The following is a 22,346-nucleotide window of genomic DNA, read 5'->3' as shown; positions in this document are numbered from 1 at the left end:
AGTAAGTGAAACCATATGATAATTGACTTTCTCTGCTTGACTTATTTCACTCAGCATAATCTCTTCCAGTCCTGTCCATGTTGGTACAAAAGGTGGGTATTCATCCTTACTGATGGAGGCATAATACTCCATAGTGTATATGGACCACATCTTCCTTATCCATGCATCTGTTGAAGGGCATCTTGGTTCTTTCCACAGTTTGGCGACCGTGGCCATTGCTGCTATAAACATTGAAGTACAGGTGGCCCTTCTTTTCACTACATCTGTATCTTTGGGGTAAATCCCCAGTAGTGCAATTGCAGGGTCATAGGGAAGCTCTATATTTAATTTCTTAAAGAATCTCCACACACTTTTCCAAAGTAGAGCCTCCATTTTTTTAAAATTGCAACTCATTAATAGCCTTTTTGATTTTGACTTGGTTAGATTTCAGTTCTTTTGTTTCTCCAGAAAGGGATTCTCTAGGATATTCTATTTTTTTGAGTCCAGCTAGTATCTTTATAATCATCATTCTGAACTCTAGTTCTGACATTCTACTAATGTCTGTAGTGATTAGGTCCCTGGCAGTTGGTATTGCCTTGGGTTCTTTCTTTTGAGGTGAGTTTTTCCATTTTGTTATTTGTCCAGAGAAGAATAGATGAATAAGAGAACAAAATGCTAAAAGGGAACAACGACCGCAGAAAAATACACACTAAACAAAACAGAAGAGTCCCAAAACTGGGGGGAAAGAAAGGGGAAAAAAATATGAATATGATCAAGCCAATGAATGCCACACAGTGCCACACTCTAGATTTTGGTTATATTTTGGCCTTTTAGAAGAAAGTGCCTCCCAAAATTTTAAAGAAAGAAACACACACACACACAACATACAACATAAGGTTAAATACAACGAATGGATAGAATATAATGGTAAAAATGAAAATGAAATAGATTTTAAAAGAAATTGATAAGATGGTAGTTGAAAAAGGATAGAAGAAAAATTAAAAAATAGGAGAAAAAGAAAGAAATGAAGAAAATTGAAAATTAACTCTGAGGGCCGCCTGTGTGGCTCAGTGGTTAAGCCTCTACCTTCAGCTCAGGTCATGATCCCTGGGTCTTGGGATTGAGTCCCGCATTGGGCTCTCTGCTCAGCAGGAAGCCTACTCCCCGACCCCACCTGCCTCTCTGCTTATTTGTGATCCCTCTTTCTGTCAAATAAATAAATAAAATCTTAAAAAAAATTAACTCTGAAAGACTAAAGAATCATGGGAAAAAATGTCCATGAATTCTAAGTGCTATATTACCCTAGCACTGGTGTTTTGCAGTTCTGTTTCATCAGTAAACTTGGTCTTAGCTGAAGGTTCTTGTTGACCTTCTCAGGGAGGGGCCTGTTGCAGTGATTCTCAAATGTGTTTGCTCAAGGTGGAGTTGTACCACCCTTGTCAGGGGCCAGGCTAAGCAATCTGCTCGGGTTTGCTAGGGGTAGCTTTTGTTCCCTGAATGCCTTCTGTACAGCTTTGGAAGATGGGAATGAAAATGGCGGCCTCTCAGTCTCCCACCTGGAGGATCCAAGAACTCGGTACCCTACTCCTCAGTGCACCCTCAGAGGAAAGCAGTCTGTCCTCCTGTTTCCCTGGTCTCTGGCAGTACTCTGTACTCACCCAGACTGTGACCGAGCATTTCTATCTCTGGCACACAGCCCCATTGGGAGTCTCCAAACCCAGCAGATTCCTGCAGCACACTCCCACGCCACTCCTCCTAGAGGAAGATTGAGGGATTCTCTTAGATCTGTCACTTGTGGGATCCCTGCTTGAAGAGTAATGGCCCAACTTTGCCTCGGATCAAGGTTTATAGCAACCCCAAGCTGTGAACCCACTCCTTGGCTCCATCTTTGCAACTGGCTTCCCCTTCTGATACCTGGGAGCTCTGCCACACTCCGGCACCCCCGATATTTCTGTGCCACCAAGGGTCCTGAGACCACACTGTCCCAGCAAGGGCTCCAACCCCTGCTTAGCCTCTGGAGTGACATCCCTCAGTGGAGCAGACTTCTAAAATTTCTGAGTTTGTGCTCCATTGTTCTACAGCTTTCTATGGTCTGGCCTCTCTCCCTATGGTCTTTCTTTCCATATATCACCTCAGATTCATATCTCCACACATCCTAGCTTTCAGAAAGTGGTCACTTTTCTGCTCATAGAATTGCTGCTCTTCTGTACTTCAATCTCCTGTTGAGTTCATAGGTGTTCAGAATGATAATTCTAATATATAATGATAATTTGATAATTATTTAACTGAATTCCTGGGATAACAACATTTAGGTCTCCTACTCCACCATCTTGTGCTTCCTGTTGGTGAGTGATTTTTTTTAAAAAATGTGTTGTTGGATTAAGTTTGCTAATACTTTATTGAGGATATTTACATCTATGTTTATCAGAGATATTCAACCAGTTTTGTTTTTTGTGTGTGTCTTTATCTGGTTTTGGTATAACAGTTATGGGGCCTCATAGAATGTATTTAGAAGCTCTACTTATTCTTCTATATTTCACAGCAGTTTGAGAACAATAGGTATTAACTCTTTAAATGTTTAGTAGAATTCACTTGTGAAGCTGTCTAATCCTGGACTTTTGTTTGTTGGGAGGTTTGTTTTTTTTTAATTATTCATTGGTAGTAATTGGTCTGTTCTAATTTTCAATTTCTTCCCGAGTCAGTTTTGGAAAGTCATATGGTTCTAGGAATTTATCCATTTCTTCTAGGTTGTCCAATTTGTTGGCATATAATTTTTTGTAATAATCTCTTATCATCTTTTGTATTTCTGTGGTGTCAATCATTATTTCTTCTTGTTCCTTTATAATTTTATTTATTTGAGTCCTCTCTTTTTGATGGGATCTGGCTAAAGGTCTCTAAATTTTATTGGCCTTTTTAAAGAACTTGCTTCAGTTTTTATCAATCTGTTCTATTGTTTTTTTAGTCTCTATATCAATTATTTCTGCTCCAATATTTATTATTTCCTTCCTTCTGCTGGCCTTGGGCTTTGTTCTTCTTTTTCCAACTCCTTTAGGTGTAAGGTTAGGTTGCTTATTTGGTACCCTTCTTGTTGTATTGCCTGCATTGCTAAATCTCTTTCCTTAGATAAGTTTTTGCCTGCATCCCAAAGATTTTGGACCATTGTTTTCATTTCCATTTGTCTCCATGAATTTTCTTATTTCCTTTTTGATTTCTTGGTTTACCCATTCATTGTTTAGGAGCATGATATTCAGCCTCCATGTATTTGTGTTCTTTCCTTATATTTTCCTGTGATTGAATTCTAGTTTCATACCATTGTGGTTGGAAAAGATGCATGAAATGATTTAAGTCTTTTTGAATTTATTGAGAATTTTTGTGGCCCACCACCTGAGTTATTTTGGAGAATGCCCCATGTGCACTTGAAAAAAATGTATTCTATTGTTTTGGGATAGTATGTTCTGTATATATCTGTTATGTCCATCTTGTCTAATGTGTCATTCAAAGGCATTGTTTCCTTATTGATTTTCTTTTTTTGTAGCTCAGTAAATTTTTAATCACCATCTAGTTCAAAGTATAGAACATGTCCAGCATCCCAGAATGTTCCCTTCTGCATTCTTCCCCACCCCGCAAAAGACAACCATTATTTTCTATCATCACGGATGACATTTGCCTGAGTTTGAACTTTTATATGAAGGGAATCATGTGTCCTTATTGATTTTCTGCCTAGATGATCTATCCATTGATGTAAGTGGAGTATTAAAATCTTCTATTATTAGAGTATTATTATCATTAGTTTCTCCTTTTATTTTTCTTCATATTTGCTTTATGTATTTAAATGTTTTAATGTTGGGTATATATATATATATATATATATATATATTTACAGTTGTTATATCCTGTTGTTGGATTAATCCTTCTATGTAATCCCCTTCTTAGTCTCTTGTTAAGTCTTTGTTTTAAAGTCTGTTTTGTGTGATATAATTATTGCTATTTTTTTTCTTTCTTCCATTTCCAAGGTAAATGTTTTTCCATTCCTTCATTTTCTGTCTGTATGTGTCTTTGGACTCTTATAAACAGCACATAGATTGGGCCTTTTTTTTTTAATCCTTTCTGCCACCTTGTGTCTTTTGATTGGAGCATTTAGACCATTTACATATGAAGTAATTATTGCTATTATTACTAATTATATTATTAGTACTAATATACTATATAATTATATAATATAGTACTAATATATATAACATAGTATATTATAATATAGTACTATATAATATAGTACTAATATACTAATTATATTATAATAATACTAATTATTATAATATACTAATATATTAGTATATTAGCATACTAATATACTATATAACTATATAATATAGTACTAATATATATAATATAGTATATATTATAATATAATATAGTACTAATATACTAATTTTAATATACTAATTATATTATTACTAATTATTGCTAATTATATAAAGTATTTATTACCATTTTATACTACAAGAAGACAATATTAAAATGAGGGGCGCCTGGGTGCCTCAGTAGGTTAAAGCCTCTGCCTTTGGCTCAGGTCATGATCCCAGGGTCCTGGGATCGAGCCCCGCATTGGGCTCTCTGCTCCGTGGAGAGCCTGCTTCCTCCTGTCTCTCTGCCTGTCTCTCTCCTGCCTCTGTGCCTACTTGTCATCTCTGTTTATCAAATAAATAAATAAAATCTTAAAAAAAATAAGGCATATTTATTTATATTGTATCTGCATAGAAAATTAAAAATTTTAGGAGAATAGCAACTATGACATAGTCTGTATAATGTAATCATTTTAAAGACAAATAGCAACTATGACATAGTCTGTATAATGTAATCATTTTAAAGACATCAAAACCATTATATGTATATGCATTTGCTTTTTTAAAATAGATAAGTTCCTTAAATGTTAAAAAATGTAAATCTTGCCATTTGCAACAACATGGATGGAACTAGAGCGTATCATGCTTAGCGAAATAAGTCAAGCAGAGAAAGACAACTATCATATGATCTCCCTGATATGAGGAAGTGGTGATGCAACATGGAGGCTTAAGTGGGTAGAAGAAGAATAAATGAAACAAGATGGGATTGGGAGGGAGACTAACCATAAGTGACTCTTAATCTCACAAAAGAAACTGAGGGTTGCTGGGGGGAGGGGGTTTGGGAGAAGGGGGTGGGATTATGGACATTGGGGAGGGTATGTGCTTTGGTGAGTGCTGTGAAGTGTGTAAACCTGGTGATTCACAGACCTGTACCCCTGGGGATAAAAATATATGTTTATAAAAAATAAAAAGTTAAAAAAAAATGTAAATAACCAGTTAATGGTTTTGTGACTAAAATATATTTAATACTAGTGAGGACTGATTTAAGAACTAACTCACTCATCCAATTCTAAAAACTCTTCTTTTCTGGGGTGCCTGTCTTGGGTGCATCCAAGTCTTGGTTTGGGCTCAGGTAATGATCTTAGTGTTGTGAGATGGAGCCCTACTGAGCATAGAGTCTACTTGCTACTTTTTCTCCTTTTGTCCCTCTCACCATGCTTTCTTTCTCTCTAAAAAACAAAAAAACAAAACGAAAAACAACAACAACAACAACAACAAAAACAAACCCCAAAACTCTTCCTTTCTTTACACACTTACTGAAGTCTGTCAATTCTCCTGTAACATGCTGGGAATGAAAAGATAAGATCCTCTCCTCATCCTCAAAGGGCTTCCACTCTGGGGGAAGAGACAGACACATAATAGACTCACCTCAAAAAATGTAAGTACAATGATGAAATTTATTTTATTTTTTATTTTATTTTAAAATACATTTATTTTAAATGAAACAAGATGGGATTGGGAGGGAGACAAACCATAAGTGACTCTTAATCTCACAAAACAAACTGAGGGTTGCTGGGGGGAGGGGGTTTGGGAGAAGAGGGTGGGATTATGGACATTGGGGAGGGTATGTGCTTTGGTGAGTGCTGTGAAGTCTGTAAACCTGGTGATTCACAGACCTGTACCCCTGGGGATAAAAATATATGTTTATAAAAAAAAAATACATTTATTTTAAATGTATTTTAGATGCATTATGAAGGACACATAGCACAGCCTGAAGATGTTTGGAAGGCTTTCTAGTGGAAGTGTTGTCTGAATCAAATCTTAACAAAAGAATAGGGGTTTGACAAGTATAGCTACATATTCAACCTCTAATACATTGCAGTAGTAAGATACGTGTGAGCTATTTTATACAAAATACTTTTTGTTCCTTCTTTAGGTAATGAGTTCAGTTGAATCACTAAAATATTAGTGCTGAATTAAGACAAAATTGTAGTAGATAGTTCAAACTTGTCCTTAGTAGCCTCCCAAGTAAATTTTATGATTCTTTTCCCACCTTTTTTTGATCCCTCTACTTACCTTGAAGTATAGTCCTATCCAATTGCACAATAACACTTTCAGAGAGATATCTTTTGGTCTTCAGGTGAGGGTTTTCTTCTTTTTAGGCTATAGCATTTTAAAAAATATTTTTTACTTTAATTATTTAATTGCTAGTTTTAGACTTGGTAGGGTATTTTAATTTTTCTCACGACTTCTACTTCAAATATTTTCTGATGTTCAATTTTCTCCATCTGTGGATAATACCTTGGGCCAATGTGGTAGTTTTCTGATTATCTTTAGCATTAATACAGGGTCTTATTTATCCAGATCTGGAAGGTCTAAAGCCAAAATTTTAATTTTTTTTTTTATCCAAATTAAAACTTATTCCTCAAGACTGGGTCTGACTCAGGCTTGATGTACTTCTTTTCCTGTGCCTTTTTAATCCTCTTCTCCCACATGACTATACTGCCTTTGTTTACTCTAGGTTCCAGGTAGGAGAAAAGTAAAGGTGAAAAGCTTTTCCTTGACTGATATTGTTGCCCTATTATTTGACAGAAATTTGTATGTTGATTTTTCTCTCATGGAGTGCTTTTTTTGGTGGTGGTGTGGGCTGCTCTCTAAACTGTAGTTCTATGGTATAGGTAATGCTTCATTGATTGACTACTTAGGACTTCTTTCATCCCTGGATTCTGGTGATGCACACCATATAGACTCACTTTTGGGGTTGTTTTATTCTCCAAGTAGTGCTTTTGGGTGAAATCCCTTTCAAGATGGTCTAAGTTTGTTACTTTCCTTAAGCCCTAACTAGGGTAAAGGTGAGTATTCTATATTTGCTCTGTTACAGGTGGGAATTCAGTTTGCTTCTGTTATGGCTCATTTTCTTTGTGGTAATTACATACTAACAACTCACCAAATATATTTTTCCTCATGGCTTATACCAAACTTCCAGTCTCCCCTTGTATATAGTTGATGAGGGTAATGAGTAAGAACTGTGAAACCGAAGTTACCAATAATGTACCAATATTGTACCAATATTGATGTGTGGGGTGTCTGCCAAAATCCAATAAAAGGTGAAAGATTTGTATGATCTGGAGGGAAACCAGAATATTCTGCCAAAAATCCAGGACAAAAGGCATTTTATGTGTTATGTGTCTTTTTGGCAAAACATTAGACAGCCATATAAGCAAATAACCAACATAATATCTTTTAACAAAGTTGTATGGACAGAAATTGCATACTGAAAAAGTCTAAACTTTCCTGGAAATAAATATTAAGATTTTTAAGAGTTATTTTTTTCTTTGTAAGGGGGGGAAATCTCTTTCCATGGAAACACATTTGTGAAACTATAAGTGCATCAAAATACAGTAAAAAACATGATGAATTTTGCCTTGCAACACAGGACCATCATGGTTATGAGTAAAGCCAAGTCCATTTGGGTTGAAAGAGGAGGATTACTGTTTGACTTTCAGAAAATGAATCACTGTTTTTGACAAAACCTTTTCACAAAGGTTGGATTATTTTCATTCCACAAATGACCTGACGGAGGGCAAATTTCATGTCCTTGTTGCGTAGGCTATAGATGATGGGGTTTAAGACTGGTGTCACTACAGAGTATATCAGTGTGATGATCTTATGCATAGCAACTGAGTCGCCAGATGTGGGACTCACATACATCACCATTATGGTTCCATAGAACAAAGACACTACAACTAAATGGGATCCACAGGTAGAGAAGGCTTTTTGCCGCCCAGCTGAAGAAGGAACCTTAAGGACAGCTCTGAGCACCAGGGCATAGGACCCAAGAATGTACCAAATGGTGGTAATGATGATAAGAGAGCTCACAGAATGGAATACATGCTCTATGATGGGTGCAGGGGCACAGGACAATGCCATCAGTGGGTCCACATCACACAGAAAGTGATCAATAATGTTGGGACCACAAAAGGGTAGTTGAGAAATGAAGAAAATAGTAATTGCATGTCCAAGGAAACCAATGAGCCAACAAAGAGACACCAGAGTGACACAGAGCTGCCTAGTCATAATGGAGGGATAGTGCAGTGGATGGCAGATGGCCAGGTACCGATCATAGGCCATGACACAGAGGAAGAAGCACTCAGTTGTGCCCAGTGAAAAGAAGAAGTAGAATTGAGTGAAGCAACCAGAGAATGATATGGTCTTGGTTTTGGAAAGAAAATTGACCAACATGTTGGGGACTGTGCAAGTCACATACCAGATTTCTAGGAAGGAGAAGTTGGCCAGGAGCACATACATGGGGGTATGGAGCCGATGGTCCCATCTCACTGCACAAATGATGGCTGTATTCCCAGTTAGAGTCAAGATATAGATCAACAAAATCATTGAGAAAAGGGTGATCTGTATTTTCCAGGGACCAGGAAAGCCCAACAAGATAAACTGTGTCACAGTAGATATCCCTGACTTATTCATGGTCTCAGACTGTGGAGAGAAAACAGATAGATAGTGGTAAGTCACTTTGCTACTGAAACCTTTGAAACTTTTCTTAGGACAGGCAATTTGAGTGATCAGACAAATGTATTAAAAATCCTAAAACAAGTCTTGAATAAATCCTGCTCTGTTCTGAGTGAGCCATTTCGTCCTGATTCTTTGTAAATGTACAATTCTAGGCTGCTTGAACTATTTGTGCCCACTGACAATCAGTTCAATTTCACCTTTCTTTTGGTAGAAAGAAATACTTGAGTTAGAGGCAAAAGGGTTTGTTTTATATTTAATTTTTTCAGTGAAAGTTGTTCATATATAACAGTGCAGTTCACTTCAAAATGTGAGTACACATATGCTATCATTTAAAAATAGGTGTGTATTTGACACATTCTATAGATTTGAATGGTTTAAACTTTCACATTATTACAGTTTCTCTCCCTGTCAATCTCCCCCACGATTTTCTTGAGCTGTTTCCATTACATTTATTTTCTCTCACCTTTTCATGATGCTGGAAGAAAATCAACAAAGATATCCAGATAGTAAACTCTTACTACTATTTCTTAAAGACGTTTACATTGCACTAAAGCTCATTTACAATTTTGTATTTAATCCTTTGTTTTTAGCCATGTAAAGTCACTATAATTCACCTAATGATTAATTTCACACCATAATTTATCATGTTTCATGTCCATTTAAAATATCTCATTAAAAATCAATATAACATTGGCAGCATATTGGGGAAGAAAATGAAAATCACCAGGAGATTGTCTTCTAAAGCTCTTCTCATTGCTGTCACAAATCTTTCTTCAAGTTCACTGTTTGGAAGATTTTACTTTAGTTTACAATACTCCCAATTCTGATAGAAAACAAGACTTGCCCTTATTCCCTTTACAACATCGTCACCAAAGATGTCTTTTTTTTTTTTTCAAAGATGTCTTTTTAAGAATCAAATACAACTCAGAGAAAAGAGTACAATGGTAGATTTCAGAAAAATTTTAACAAGATATTTCCTTAAAATTTTCCTTAAAAACAGTTTTGATAGAAGTGGTATGTATAGAATATTTATAGTGCTCACTGAACATAATCAAATGGAAAAAATCCTTCTATTTAGTGAGGTTATATTAAGTAATATAAATGTACTTATAATGAAGCAGTTGTTTCAATTTCACTAAATGAATAATGCATAAAGTGAACTATTAACCTATTCATCTAGAAGCAAACATAATCTTCCTACTGGACTGGTTAAGTCAAAGAACATTATAGTCTTGAGGACAAGAAACCAAGAGAATGACGTTGAAAGATGGGGATAAATTCTTTGTAATTTTTTGAACTAGGATGATTATGAAGAAGTAAACTAAACTGCATTGATCATTGTTTTGGTTCAGGGCTCCATAGAACACATCATTGTGCAAGAAAGAAATGGTTCCCCACTATGGGAACTCTGAATTTCCAAGCAAGAGAACTCTCTTCTCAACAAGACAAGAAAGCAATGATGCAGCGAGCATCACTTACTACCTGGAGCAATAACAACAATAACTTGAATCAGATTCACAGATTTTGACTAAAAATCAAAATATGTAAGACTTAGGTCTATGTATTTGAGCTATAGACTACTCTTAAAAAAAAAAAAAAAAGACCTCACAGAATAACTATTAGCTATAGGAAAAGCATGGTAAATAAATTTCACAAATAATTTTCAACATGATTATAAGAGGCAATTCCTAATATATTCACCATTAAATTCTCAGTGAATCTTACTCATTATATACACTGATTTGATTTTGTCCTTAAAAAAATTTTTTTTTAATGCCACCTCTTCTGAAGATGGAGATGAGTAATGGAATGGACAAAGAGGGGAGAGCGGAGAGAAGACCAAAACAAAACAAATCCCTGTTTTTTCTTGATTTTGGTCCCAGTGGGTGGAACTAGTTCCATACTGTTTTATTCAAAATATCTATGTAAATAACATCACTTGTGGTGTTCCAGCCACTTCCTGAGAAGGGAAAGATCTTTGGATGACTTGGGCACCATTTAGTGCACTAATCTGGGGGAAGTTCCAGGATGATCTAAATACTCTGAAAATTTCATCTCTTTGAATTGTGAGTAACCAATATTCCTTGATACTCAGTCTCTTGAGCATATTCAATGAACAAATGTGAAAGAGGTGAATAGGCCTACCTGTGGTGCATAATAGTCCATCAGAGATGATGTTTCCTATATACTGGGAAGCTTTCCCAGGTCCTGGGGAGAGTTCGTAGGGAGGTCACAAAGATTCTCTCATTCACTGCCCTTGATGTGGAAGCCCTGTGTGAGAGTTTTTTGCATGACTTATTTCTCTTCCCTTGCACTGTAAGATTCTAGTGGCCTATTTACAACAGAGTGTGCTAAAGCTATGTACTAGTTTTAATTTATGTGTCAGTTTAGCCATTGTTGAGAATTCTGAGGTATGTCTTCATATGATCCTAAACTTTCCATTCCTTTCCCTAGGGACCTTCTTTTCTTCTTGCCCGGGGATTTCATTAGTATTTCTGATAAGTTGGCCTAAAGTGACTAGTAGGTAATGTGCTACATTGCCTCTCTGGAGACCTCATAATCTCAAGTTTGTGCTTCTCAAACAGAGTATGTGATTCTGTGCCATGGGATACACACAGCCCCTAATTAGATGTCTTCCTGAAGGGACAGTTTCACTTAGAGAAAATTATTTTGTATTACACCAAATATGTACATGGAACAGAAAGTATAATTAGTGATTATTTTTAAGATAAAACTTTGACTTTAAAAGGAATATTGCCCCCAAGTGCCCCATGTTCTCTGCCAAAAACTCTTTGGTGGTAAAAAGGTTTGAGAAATGCTTTATTGAGAATATTTAATCACCTAGAACCAGCAAGCCTATCTTCCTGGAACACCTAATTTCATTTCCAGCATGGCCATAACTAAAAGGATATACTTTGATTTTAAGAAGATTGGCCTTTCAGCTAATGGCTTTCCTGTTTCAACATGGTGTTTGGGCACAAAGATAGAATTTGTTCTTGGTATAATTTTCTCTTAGTAATTTTCTGACTGAGACTTTGTCCTATAGCTTCCTAAGAGGCATAAAAATATGTTTAAGACATTATTATTGCATATTACAAGTGGTATTGTCACAGTTGATTTGGGAAAGCTATGAATAAAGATGTCCAGTTGGGAGAACATATAGATTGATTATTATTATTTTTTAATTTTTACACTTTATTTATTTATTTATTTTTTAGTGTAACAGTATTCATTGTTTTTGCACCACACCTAGTGCTCCATGCAATCCGTGCGCTCTCTAATACCCACCACCTGGTTCCCCCATGTGTCTGATAGCCATTTGTATGTCTTCATTGGAGAAGTGTCTGTTCATATCTTCTGCCCATTTTTTGATATGATTGTCTGTTTTGTGTGTGTTGAGTTTAAGGAGTTCTTTATAGATCCTGGATTATTGTGAAGTGCAAGGGTTAGGGACTGAATGGGCAGTGTTGTGAATTAGGGATTTGAATGGAGGAAGAGTTTGTACTTTACGTAATGGAAGTATAAAGCCTACTCTGTTTTTTGTGTGAAAGACAGCTTTACACAATGGCAAATGTCTTTTACTGGGTGGATTTATTAATTTTTTTTGCAGCCCTTTGGTCCATTGTTTTTAAAGAATATTTTCTGAACTTAGAAGATCACGCACCTATTGAAAGGCTCCAGGTATGCATGCATTTCATTCTTTACACCAGCTAAGATTAAACAAGTGAAGAGACATCAAAGACAAATAACATACATATAATAACAGAATGTAATTACTTAGAAAAGTATGCATGTTTACAATATTTTATTTAGCCTTTTTCATTGGTGAGCTGAACTTGAACTGCTAAGGAACTGTGGAAAAAAAGTATCTTCTACTTAAGTATGATCCAGAACATGAATTACTGAAGCCATTTTTTATTGCTTTTATAAATGATTAAGGTCAGAAGTGACAAATTCTGCTTTTCTTTATTTTTTTCTCCATTTTTAATTTAAATTCAATTTAGTAAACATAAAGTATATTATTAGTTTCAAGAATAGATATTAGTGATTCATCAGTTGCGTATAACATCCAGTGCTCATTATATCACATGCCCTCCTTAATGCCCATCACACAGTTACCCCATCTCCCCACCCACCACCCCTTCAGCAGCCCTCAGTTTGTTTTCTAGAGTTAAGTCTCTTATGGTTTACCTCTCTCTGTTTTTATTTTATTTTTTCCTTCCCTTCCCCTGTGTTCATCTGTTTTGTTTCTTAAATTCTACATATGAGTGAAATCATAGGATATTTGTCTTTCTCTGACTGACGTACTTTGCTTAGCATAATACCCTCTAAAACATCTCAGTTTTGGTTAGTTCTTAATCCTAGGACTCTCTTTAGGGCATCTTTCATGTCTTTGTTTCGGAGACTATAGATAAGGGGATTTAAGAGTGGAGTCACTGCTGAGTATACCAAAGTGATGATCTTCTGCATTCCTGTTGGGTTCCCTGATGTTGGGCTCACATACATTACCATAAGTGTTCCGTAGAATAGAGACACCACCATTAGGTGGGACCCACATGTGGAGAAAGCTTTAGTTCGACCAGCACCAGAAGGAACACGAAGCACAGCTCTGAGTACCAGAGTATAAGATCCCAGGATGGAAAGGAAGGGCCCAAAGATAATCAGTGAGTTGAAGGTGTAACAGATGAGCTCAGTGGAAGGAGCAGGGATGCAGGCCAGTGCGAACAGTGGGCCTGGGTCACACACAAAGTGGTCAATGATGTTGGGTCCACAGAAGGGAAGTTGGGAGATGAGGACAATGGGGACTGGATAGCAGAGAAATCCACTCACCCAGCAAACACAGACCAGGATCACACAGAGCTTCCCAGTCATGATGGAGGGGTAATGTAGTGGGCGACAGATGGCAAGGTATCTATCATAGGCCATGACTGATAAGAAAAAACATTCTGTGGTACCCAGTGAAAAAAAGAAATAGAATTGGAGGAAGCAGCCAGTGAAGGAGATGGTCTTGGTCTCAGAGAGGATGTTGACTAGCATGTTTGGGATAGTGGAGGAAATGTACCAGATCTCTAGGAAGGCAAAGTTTCCCAAGAAGATGTACATGGGTGTGTGAAGACGCTTGTCCCATTTCACTATGCAGACAATAATCCCGTTCCCCAGTAGGGTGAGGAGATAGACCACCAGGATGAATGAGAAGAAAAAGTTCTGCATCTCCCTCTGACCAGGGAAACCCAGAAGGACAAATTCAGTCACAAAATGCATTGTTGTATTCTGGGATTCCAAAACTGCTAGAGAAACAGAAGTAGGAGTGAATAATAATAAACATTTTTAGGTTTTGCTAACAATACACTTGTTAATGTACAAAGTGTTTTTATTTTACATTATTTCATTTGGTTTTCCAAATGACTCTTTGAGCTGTAGGGAGGTGTGCTTCATCCTTCTCTTTAACAAATAAAAAAAAACCTGAGGTTCAGGGCACCTGGGTGGCTTGGTGATTTGGGCCAATGCCTTTGGCTTAGGTTCTGATCTTGGGGTCCTGGGATTGAGCCCCACGTTGGGCTTTCTACTGGGTGGGGAGCCTGCTTCCTCCTCTCTCTCTGCCTGCCTCTCTGCCTACTTGTGATCTCTCTCTCTGTCAAATAAATAAAATCTTAAAAAAAAAAAAGAAGAAAAAAGAAAAAAAAGAAAACTGAGGCTCAGAGAAATTTAAGGGGTTTACTTAAACGTGCAAAAATAGGCAGTAGCTCCCAGATACACTCCTCATTTAGAGATTGGTTTAGAGCAGACCTCACTTCGTTTCAAATATTCCTGTAAGCCTGAGTTAGTAACGTATCATCTTACATGTTAAAATCATTGCCTCTTGGATATCCTACATGTAAGTATACACTTTGGATATATTCTACTTTGAAACAAAATTGAATAGAAATCTGAAGCAAAAATTTGTTTTCTTACTCAGAATTTCACATACTAAAGTCCAATAAAAAGCAGATAAATGGAACTATGTGGTGGGAGTCTTGAGCTCCCTTGCTTTTCTGTTTCTGAGGGAGGTGCTCTAGAAACCTCAGGATTCTGTAAAATGGTGTGAAAATTATTTATGTAGCCCTCTCTAAGTTACATTCTTTTAGGTGGCATCTGGATTTGTAGAACAATTTAGCTCATTCCCTCCTGAGGAAATCTGGTTCTTTCAAAGTACTTAATGTTGCGCAAAATCTGTCTCCTTTATTACTTCTATGCATTGATCCTAGTACTCTCCTTTGCTGAAGCTATACAAAATAAGTCTCATTCCTCTTCTATTATGGTGATGATGAGGGGGCTTAAATAACAGATGGAAGCTATTATGTCCCATATACATTACTTTTTTTTTTCCTGGATACCACCATTTTTCCTGGCTTGTTTCCCCCTAAGCTGCACTATTCTACATCATGGCTAGAGTTTTGAGGTAACTGGTAGCTGGATATGCCAATTTTGTCTAGTATACAAAACAGTGTACTTCCTTCTCTCTCTCTCTCTCTTTTTTGTCTGGGAATTAAGCCTTAAACACCATAACTTTCCATTCATCATCTTGCTTTTACCTCAATTAAATAACGAATTAGAAAGGCCGAGACCAGAAACATTGTCCTCGTACTGGCTGAGTTAGGAATTGAGACACGAGTATAAATTTGGATGTTGCTAACAACTTCTCTAGAATTATTGATCCAGGCTTATTTCTTTCTCTATCTATCTATCTATCATCTATATATATCATCTATCTATCTAATCTATCTAGCAAGGGATGGGGGGCAAAAAGAGGGAGAGAATTCCTGAGATCATGAACTGAACCAAAATCAAGAGTCAGCCACCTAATTGACTGAGCCACTCAGGTGCCCCATATCCACTCTTATTTCTTTGTCTTAAAGTTTCCTGGTTAAAATTCAAGATATTTGGCTGGGTGAAACCACCATTTTATTTTAAATATTTTAAATTTAGTGATATCTTGACTACATATGTAAGATAATTTGCCATATTATTTATTAATGTTACTGCTAAGATACTCACAAAATTGCATCTTTATGCCATTTAAATAATCTTCAGAGCACATGAGGTCTACTTCTCCGTATTTGATCAAACCTGGAGCAAACTGAGAAGGTAAAGGTTTTATTGCCATGGCAACTTTGTATATCTGTTTTGATTAACGGTATTTTTAAAATGATGAAAATGATGAAAAAAGACTCTGACTAAATATGACTTTCATGAAAATCTAAATTTTGTCCAGGTAAGTTAGTTCAATAGACTATAGCTATGACTGTATGTATCAAAATTTCTAGGAGAGCTATAATTTCAAATATACCCCCCATAACTATACTTGTATTTGTCAGACCATGTGCTGTCACTTTTGGTCAGAAAATATAGTTACTTGGCTTATAATAAAAAAAAGTTGAATGTTGAATTAAAATTATAGCACATTATTCACTTACTTATTCACTGGCATTAAACACATGTTTATTCACTGTTATATTCCCAGCAGTGTGCTAAGGCCTGGAGCACAATGGTAAGCATGAAAAATAAAATTCTTCCCCTTTTGAAACTTACGACATAAAAGCAATCAAGACTGCCACTTACATCTGTAGTGTCTTGAACAGTGTTTCATGGCACATACCCAATTACATACTGTGAGCCTCAAAAAGATATTTATTACAACTCATAATAATTTATATAAATCAGTGTAATTAGAGGAGTCACATGATTGCCAACTTTGACATAAATGAGATATTTTTGGCTTTTCAAGACAGTAGACAGAGACATGAGACATGAATTGATTTACTTTAATCACAAGCCAGGAAGTTTTTGTCACCAAGAAAAGAAATATAAATCCAGTTCATGATTTTGGACTTGGAAGCAGACCTCATAAGTCTTACCTCCTTCCTGGTCCTCTGATTTCATGATATCCAGGATCTTTTGACATTTGTGCTGCCATGAAATTTTAGTTACCTGTGGAATATGGGATTAGAAAAAGGGATAAACGGACTTCTCAGATTATTTGAAATTTTACTGCATCTATTTCTTCTTCCTCCGCATTAAAGTGCACCTATTAGTAGCTCAAAGGGTGAACTTAAATCCACTTCTTTCTACTCATCTCAAGTGATACAACAAAAGAACAGTTGGAGAGGTGAGGAGAAATAAGGAGCATGGAGAGTCCATTCTATTTGAATGGATAAGGAAGCCAGATCCTCCTTCATAAACCCAGCCACTCATTTGAGAGATTTAAGCCTCTTGCCCAGAGAAGTGCAGGGATTCTTTTCCCTTTAAATATTTATATTTTTAAGGTTAATTTGTAAATTTGGTAATTTGATAAATTTGGTAAATGAAAAAGGACAAGATAGTCTGCTTATGACTCTCTTGGTTTCCATTTCCCACTTGTTACTTATTAAGTATTCTGAAAAATAAGAACATCCTGCTTTAGTTGCCCTTGACGAAGGATATTTGTCAACCAAAACTTTGCTGATCAATATTAGAAACAAAGTGGTACAAGACTCAGGCTCCATTCTGACTGAAGGTTTAGTGGCACCCCAAAACATCCAAGGGATTTGAATCCTATGTTCCCTAAGTGAGTTGTATAGTGGGAACTTTGTGATACTAGAGTGAGTCCTTAATGTGAATATATTACCCCAAACAGAAGTGTGTTAGGAAAAGAGAACTGCAGGACCTAACATGTTCTTAGTAAAGAACAAAGGAACAAAGAGAGGATAGATTTACAAGAGAACCAGCATGCTCTTAGAGTCTGACAGCAGTGGGTATATAGGAGTAGTGACACACTGATGTGGGCAGACTTTCCTTACATACCTGATGGTGTTTCTGGCTCCAAGAGAAAGATGTGAGAGAAATTTCAGCCATAAGCGTACCTCATTTAATAACCTAAAGGCTCATTCATGAGTGGAGAGCAGTATTTGTGGCCCCATAGACTTCCTTCCTTTAGTATTCTGAACTAAATGAAATGTATCTTTCATGCCAGTCATTATTAAAAATTTACATGTCCTTCCTGAATCGGATTAATCATTCAGCATGTTCACTGGAAAGCATGTATTCATGTATCTCTGGGCATGCATCCAATTCTGCCTATATTTGTGCATATTTCCCCTAGTGGTTTGATTAGAAAGGCACAGAGGTCAGAGTAAACACCCAAGAGAGGCAGAGCAAATTGTCCTCTTGGTGGAATTATCCTTCCTTTAAGGACCCCATCTACCTGAGGGATGAAGGAGGAGAGGAGTGAATGGGACAGGTTAAGAGAGAGAGAGAGAGAGAATGACATGGGGGAGGAGGGGGTAGTGGGTTTGGGGCTGGGAGGGTGAGCTCTCTTTCCAAGATAAATCTGTTTTATCTTGGTGCCAAACCTCTAAGCACTTAAATTCTAAAAATTTTCTGTTTATATGTAATTTATTTAATTTTTGTTATATCCAACAAAAGGTAAAGAATTTCCGTTGTCAATTTTAAGTGTAGCTTGAACACATTTGTTTGAAAAACTTAGTCTTCTATAAAAATAGATTTGTAATTTGTTGACTTAACTGATGCAATATTAGTAAAAATGAAGGTTTAGCACTATAAATGGCTCAAGGCAGGAAATAAGAATTCTTTTTTTTAAAAAAAGATTTTATTTATTTATTTGCCAGAGAGAGTGAGCACAGGCAGACAGAGTGGCAGGCAGAGGCAGAGGGAGAAGGAGGCTCCCTGCTCAGCAGAGAGTCCAATATGGGACTCGATCCCAAAATGCTGGGATCATGACCTGAGCCGAAGGCAGCCGCTTAACCAACTGAGCCACCCAGGCGTCCCAGAAGTAAGAATTCTTACATTGGTATCTGGAGAAGGAGAAAAACAAGATGAGGCAGAGAATCTGAGGGAACAAGAACTCCAGGAGAGAACACTACTGGGTTTAGGAGTGTGGTTGTATAAGGACAGAGCAGGTTCTCAAGAATGTAGTCCCTGTACCAACAGGGACTTAAAAAGTTGTTAAAATGCAACTTCTGGGGCTCCTCTCTGACTTAGAAACTTGGTGTGGGCCAAGCAATCTGTTTTAACAAACTTGCCATGTGTTTCTGTTGCATGCTGATGTTTGAGAACCACTGTGTAGAGGATCAAGTCTGGGTTAAGGAGTGGGTGTATGAAATAGCATCTAAGTTTGGGAGGGATTTCAGTAGGATCAGGAATTAATCGATCATGGTTTGGAGAGAGAGTTAGGAATATTTGTAGAGATAACTGGCACTAGAAGCTGAATTACAGGTGATTGTATCTCACAAGCAGGACTGCATTTAAGCATCAGGCTTTTGAAAGAGGCCTGGGAGAGGCAGGGAAGTGGTGAAGAAGGTTATTCAGGCATCATATGAAATGGGGCGACCTGGGATAAAAGCAGGGTACTTTTTATGGGTGGGAGCAGAGTTGAGCCTAAAGACAAGGTGGTAAAAGAAAACTAAGACACAGAAAATCTTGGTCCTAGCCTGAGTGTTTTCACTTATAGCTGTGAGAGTTTGGTGGGCTCATTTCAAATTTTAAATATTAGGCACATAATTTTTCCTTGTGTACTCCATAGGGCTGATGTGAAAATGAGATGAGATACTAGATATGAGAATATTTTGTAAATATCTGTATATTCATAATATGATTGATATGGTTCAAGAGCCTCAGGAGTGTATTTGTAATTTTCCACTCTTTTTAAAAATTATTTTTTAAATTTTTAATTTTTTACTCTAATTCTAGCTAGTTAACACACAGTATAATACTAGTTTCAGGTGTACAACATGATTCAATAACTTTATATGTGAAACTATGCTCACAAGTATAGCTGCCATCTGTCACCATACAATGCTATTACAATACCACTGACTACATTCCCTATGCTGTAACTTTTATTCCCATGACTTATTCATTTCATACTGTATCATCCACCCATTTGTTCCATCCCTTCCCTTTCGTAACCACCAGTTACTGCATTTATAGGTCTGATTCTGCTTTTCATTTTTTATGCATTTGTTTTGTTTTTTTAGATTCTGCCAAGAAGATCATATGCTATTTGTCTTTCTCTGTCAAGTTAAAACTCTATTACATATAAGATAAATTCCTTTTTTTAGCTTTGTTTTCTTTTAAAAATTTTTATTTGAATTTTAGTTAACAGGTAGTGTAATACTGGTTTTATGAATAATTTAGTGATTCATAAATCAAAATTTAATTTAGTGATTCATCACTTACATATAACACCCAGTGCTTATCACAACTGCCCTCCTTAATGTCCATCCTCCATTTATTTATTTATTTTTTTAAAAGATTTTATTTATTTATTTGACAGAAATTACAAGTAGGCAGAGAGGCAGGCAGAGAGAGAGGAGGAAGCAGGCTCCCTGCCGAGCAGAGAGCCCGATGCGGTCCCAGGACCCTGAGATCATGACCTGAGCCGAAGGCAGCGGCTTAACTCACTGAGCCACTCAGGTGCCCCCATCCTCCATTTAGAACTTCAGCCTGCCCACCTCCCTCCATCAACCCTTAGTTTGTTCTCTGTCATTATGAGTCTTTAATGGTTTGATTCTCTCTCTTTTCCCCTTCCCTGATGTTTATCTGTATTTTTTTTCATTCTTAAATTCCACATGTGGATGAAATCATATGGTAATTGTCTTTCTCTGACTTATCTTTTTTTTAACATAATACATGCTAGTTCCATCCACATTTAAAAAATTAACATATAATGTATTATTTGCCCCAGGGGCACAGGTCTATGAATCATCAGACTTACACATTTCATAGAACTCACCATAGCACATATGCTCCCCAATGGCCATAACCCAGCCACCCTAACCCTACCTGCTAACCCCCTAGAAACCCTAAGTTTGTTTCATGAGATTAAGAGCCTCTTATGGTTTGTCACCCTCCCAATCCCATCTTGTTTCATTTTTTCCCTCCATACTCCCAGCGAACCCCTGCCCTTTCTCTGAAATTTCTCATATCAGAGAGATCATATGATAATTGTCTTTCTCTGATTGACTTATTTCATTAAGCATGATACCCTCTAGTTCTATCCACATCATTGAAAATGGCAAGATTTTGTTACATTTGATGGCTGCATAGTATTCCATTGCATATATATACCACATCTTATTTATCCATTCATCTGGTGGTAGACATCTAGGTTCTTTTCATAGTTTGGCTATTGTGGACATTGCTGCTATAAACATTCGGGTGCACATGCCCCTTTGGATCACTACATTTGTACCTTTAGTGTAAATACCCAGTATTGCGATTGCTGGGTCCTAGGGTAGCTCTATTTTCCACTTTTTGAGGAACTCCATGCTGTTTTCCAGAGTGGCTGCACCAGCTTGCACTCCCACCAATAGTGTAGGAGGGTTCCCCTTTCTCCGCATCCTTGCCAGCATCTGTCATTTCCTGACTTGTTAATTTTAGCCATTCTGACTGGTGTGAGGTGGTATCTCATTGTGGTTTTGATTTGTATTTTCCTGATGCCAAGTGATATTGAACAGTTTTCATGTGTCTGTTGACCATTTGGGTGTGTTCTATGCAGAAATGTCTGTTCATGTTCATGTCTTCTGCCCATTTCTTTTTTTTTTTTCTTTCTGCCCATTTCTTGATTGGATTATTTTTTCTCTGGATGTTGAGTCTGTTAAGTTTTTTTTTTTTCCTTTTTAAAGTTTGTATTTTTTTGACAGAGAGAGACACAGTGAGAGAGAGAACAGAAGCAGGGGGAATGGGAGAGAGAGAAGCAGGCTTCCCACTGAGCAGAAAGCCTGATGCAGGGCTAGATCCCAGGATGGTGGGATCATGACCCAAGCTGAAGGCAGATGCTTAACGACTGAAAAACCCAGTTGCCCCTGATAAGTTCTTTATAAATTTTTGATACTAGCCCTTTATCTGATATGTCATTTGTGAATATCTTCTCTCAGTGTTCCAGTTGTCTTTTGGTTTTGATGACTGTTTCGTTTGCTGTGCAAAAGCTTTTTATCTTTTTTTTTTTAAATTTCTTTCCAGTGTAACAGGATTCATTGTTTTTGCACCACACCCAGTGCTCCATGCAATCCGTGCCCTTTCTAATACCCACCACCTGGTTTCCCCAACCTCCCACCCCCTGCCCCTTCAAAACCCTCAGATTTTTTTTCAGTGTCCATAGTCTCTCATGGTTCAAAAGCTTTTTATCTTGATGAAATCCCAATAGTTCATTTTTGCCCTTGCTTCCCTTGCCTTTGGTGATGTTTCTAGGAAGAAGTTGCTGTGGCTGAGTTTGAAGAGGTTGCTGCCTCTGTTCTCCTCCAGGATTTTGCTGGATTCCTGTTTCACATTGAGGTCTTTCATCCATTTTGAGTCTATTATTGTGTGTGGTGTAAGGAAATGGTCCAGTTTCATTTTTCTGCATGTGGCTGTCCAATTTTCCCAACAGCATTTGTTGAAGAGACTTTTTTCCATTGGACATTCTTTCCTGCTCTGTTGAAGGTTAGTTGACTACACAGTTGAGGATCTATTTCTGGGCTC

General features: G+C 37.0%; 2 protein-coding genes across 2 annotated transcripts; both read right to left on the bottom strand.

Moving 5' to 3' along the window:
- Positions 1-7,859: 7,859 nt before the first annotated feature.
- Positions 7,860-8,804, bottom strand: LOC309866639 (olfactory receptor 11H7; the record flags this gene model as incomplete). Its single annotated transcript, XM_082734440.1, has 1 exon — positions 7,860-8,804. One exon carries the CDS (start codon positions 8,802-8,804, stop codon positions 7,860-7,862), a length of 945 nt encoding a protein of 314 aa, XP_082590566.1.
- A 4,383-nt stretch (positions 8,805-13,187) lies between these two features.
- On the bottom strand, positions 13,188-14,175 carry LOC309867705 (olfactory receptor 11H6-like; the record flags this gene model as incomplete). Its single annotated transcript, XM_082736773.1, is given in 2 exon segments — positions 13,188-14,154; positions 14,156-14,175. Coding segments are annotated over 2 exon segments (987 nt in total).
- Positions 14,176-22,346: the final 8,171 nt, after the last annotated feature.

This window comes from Mustela nivalis (genome assembly GCF_964662115.1).
Source record: "Mustela nivalis genome assembly, chromosome: 6".
NCBI classification, from domain to species: Eukaryota; Metazoa; Chordata; class Mammalia; order Carnivora; family Mustelidae; genus Mustela; species Mustela nivalis.
The sequence above is the reverse complement of the archived record's forward strand: the minus strand, read 5'-3'. Positions and strand labels throughout refer to the sequence as shown.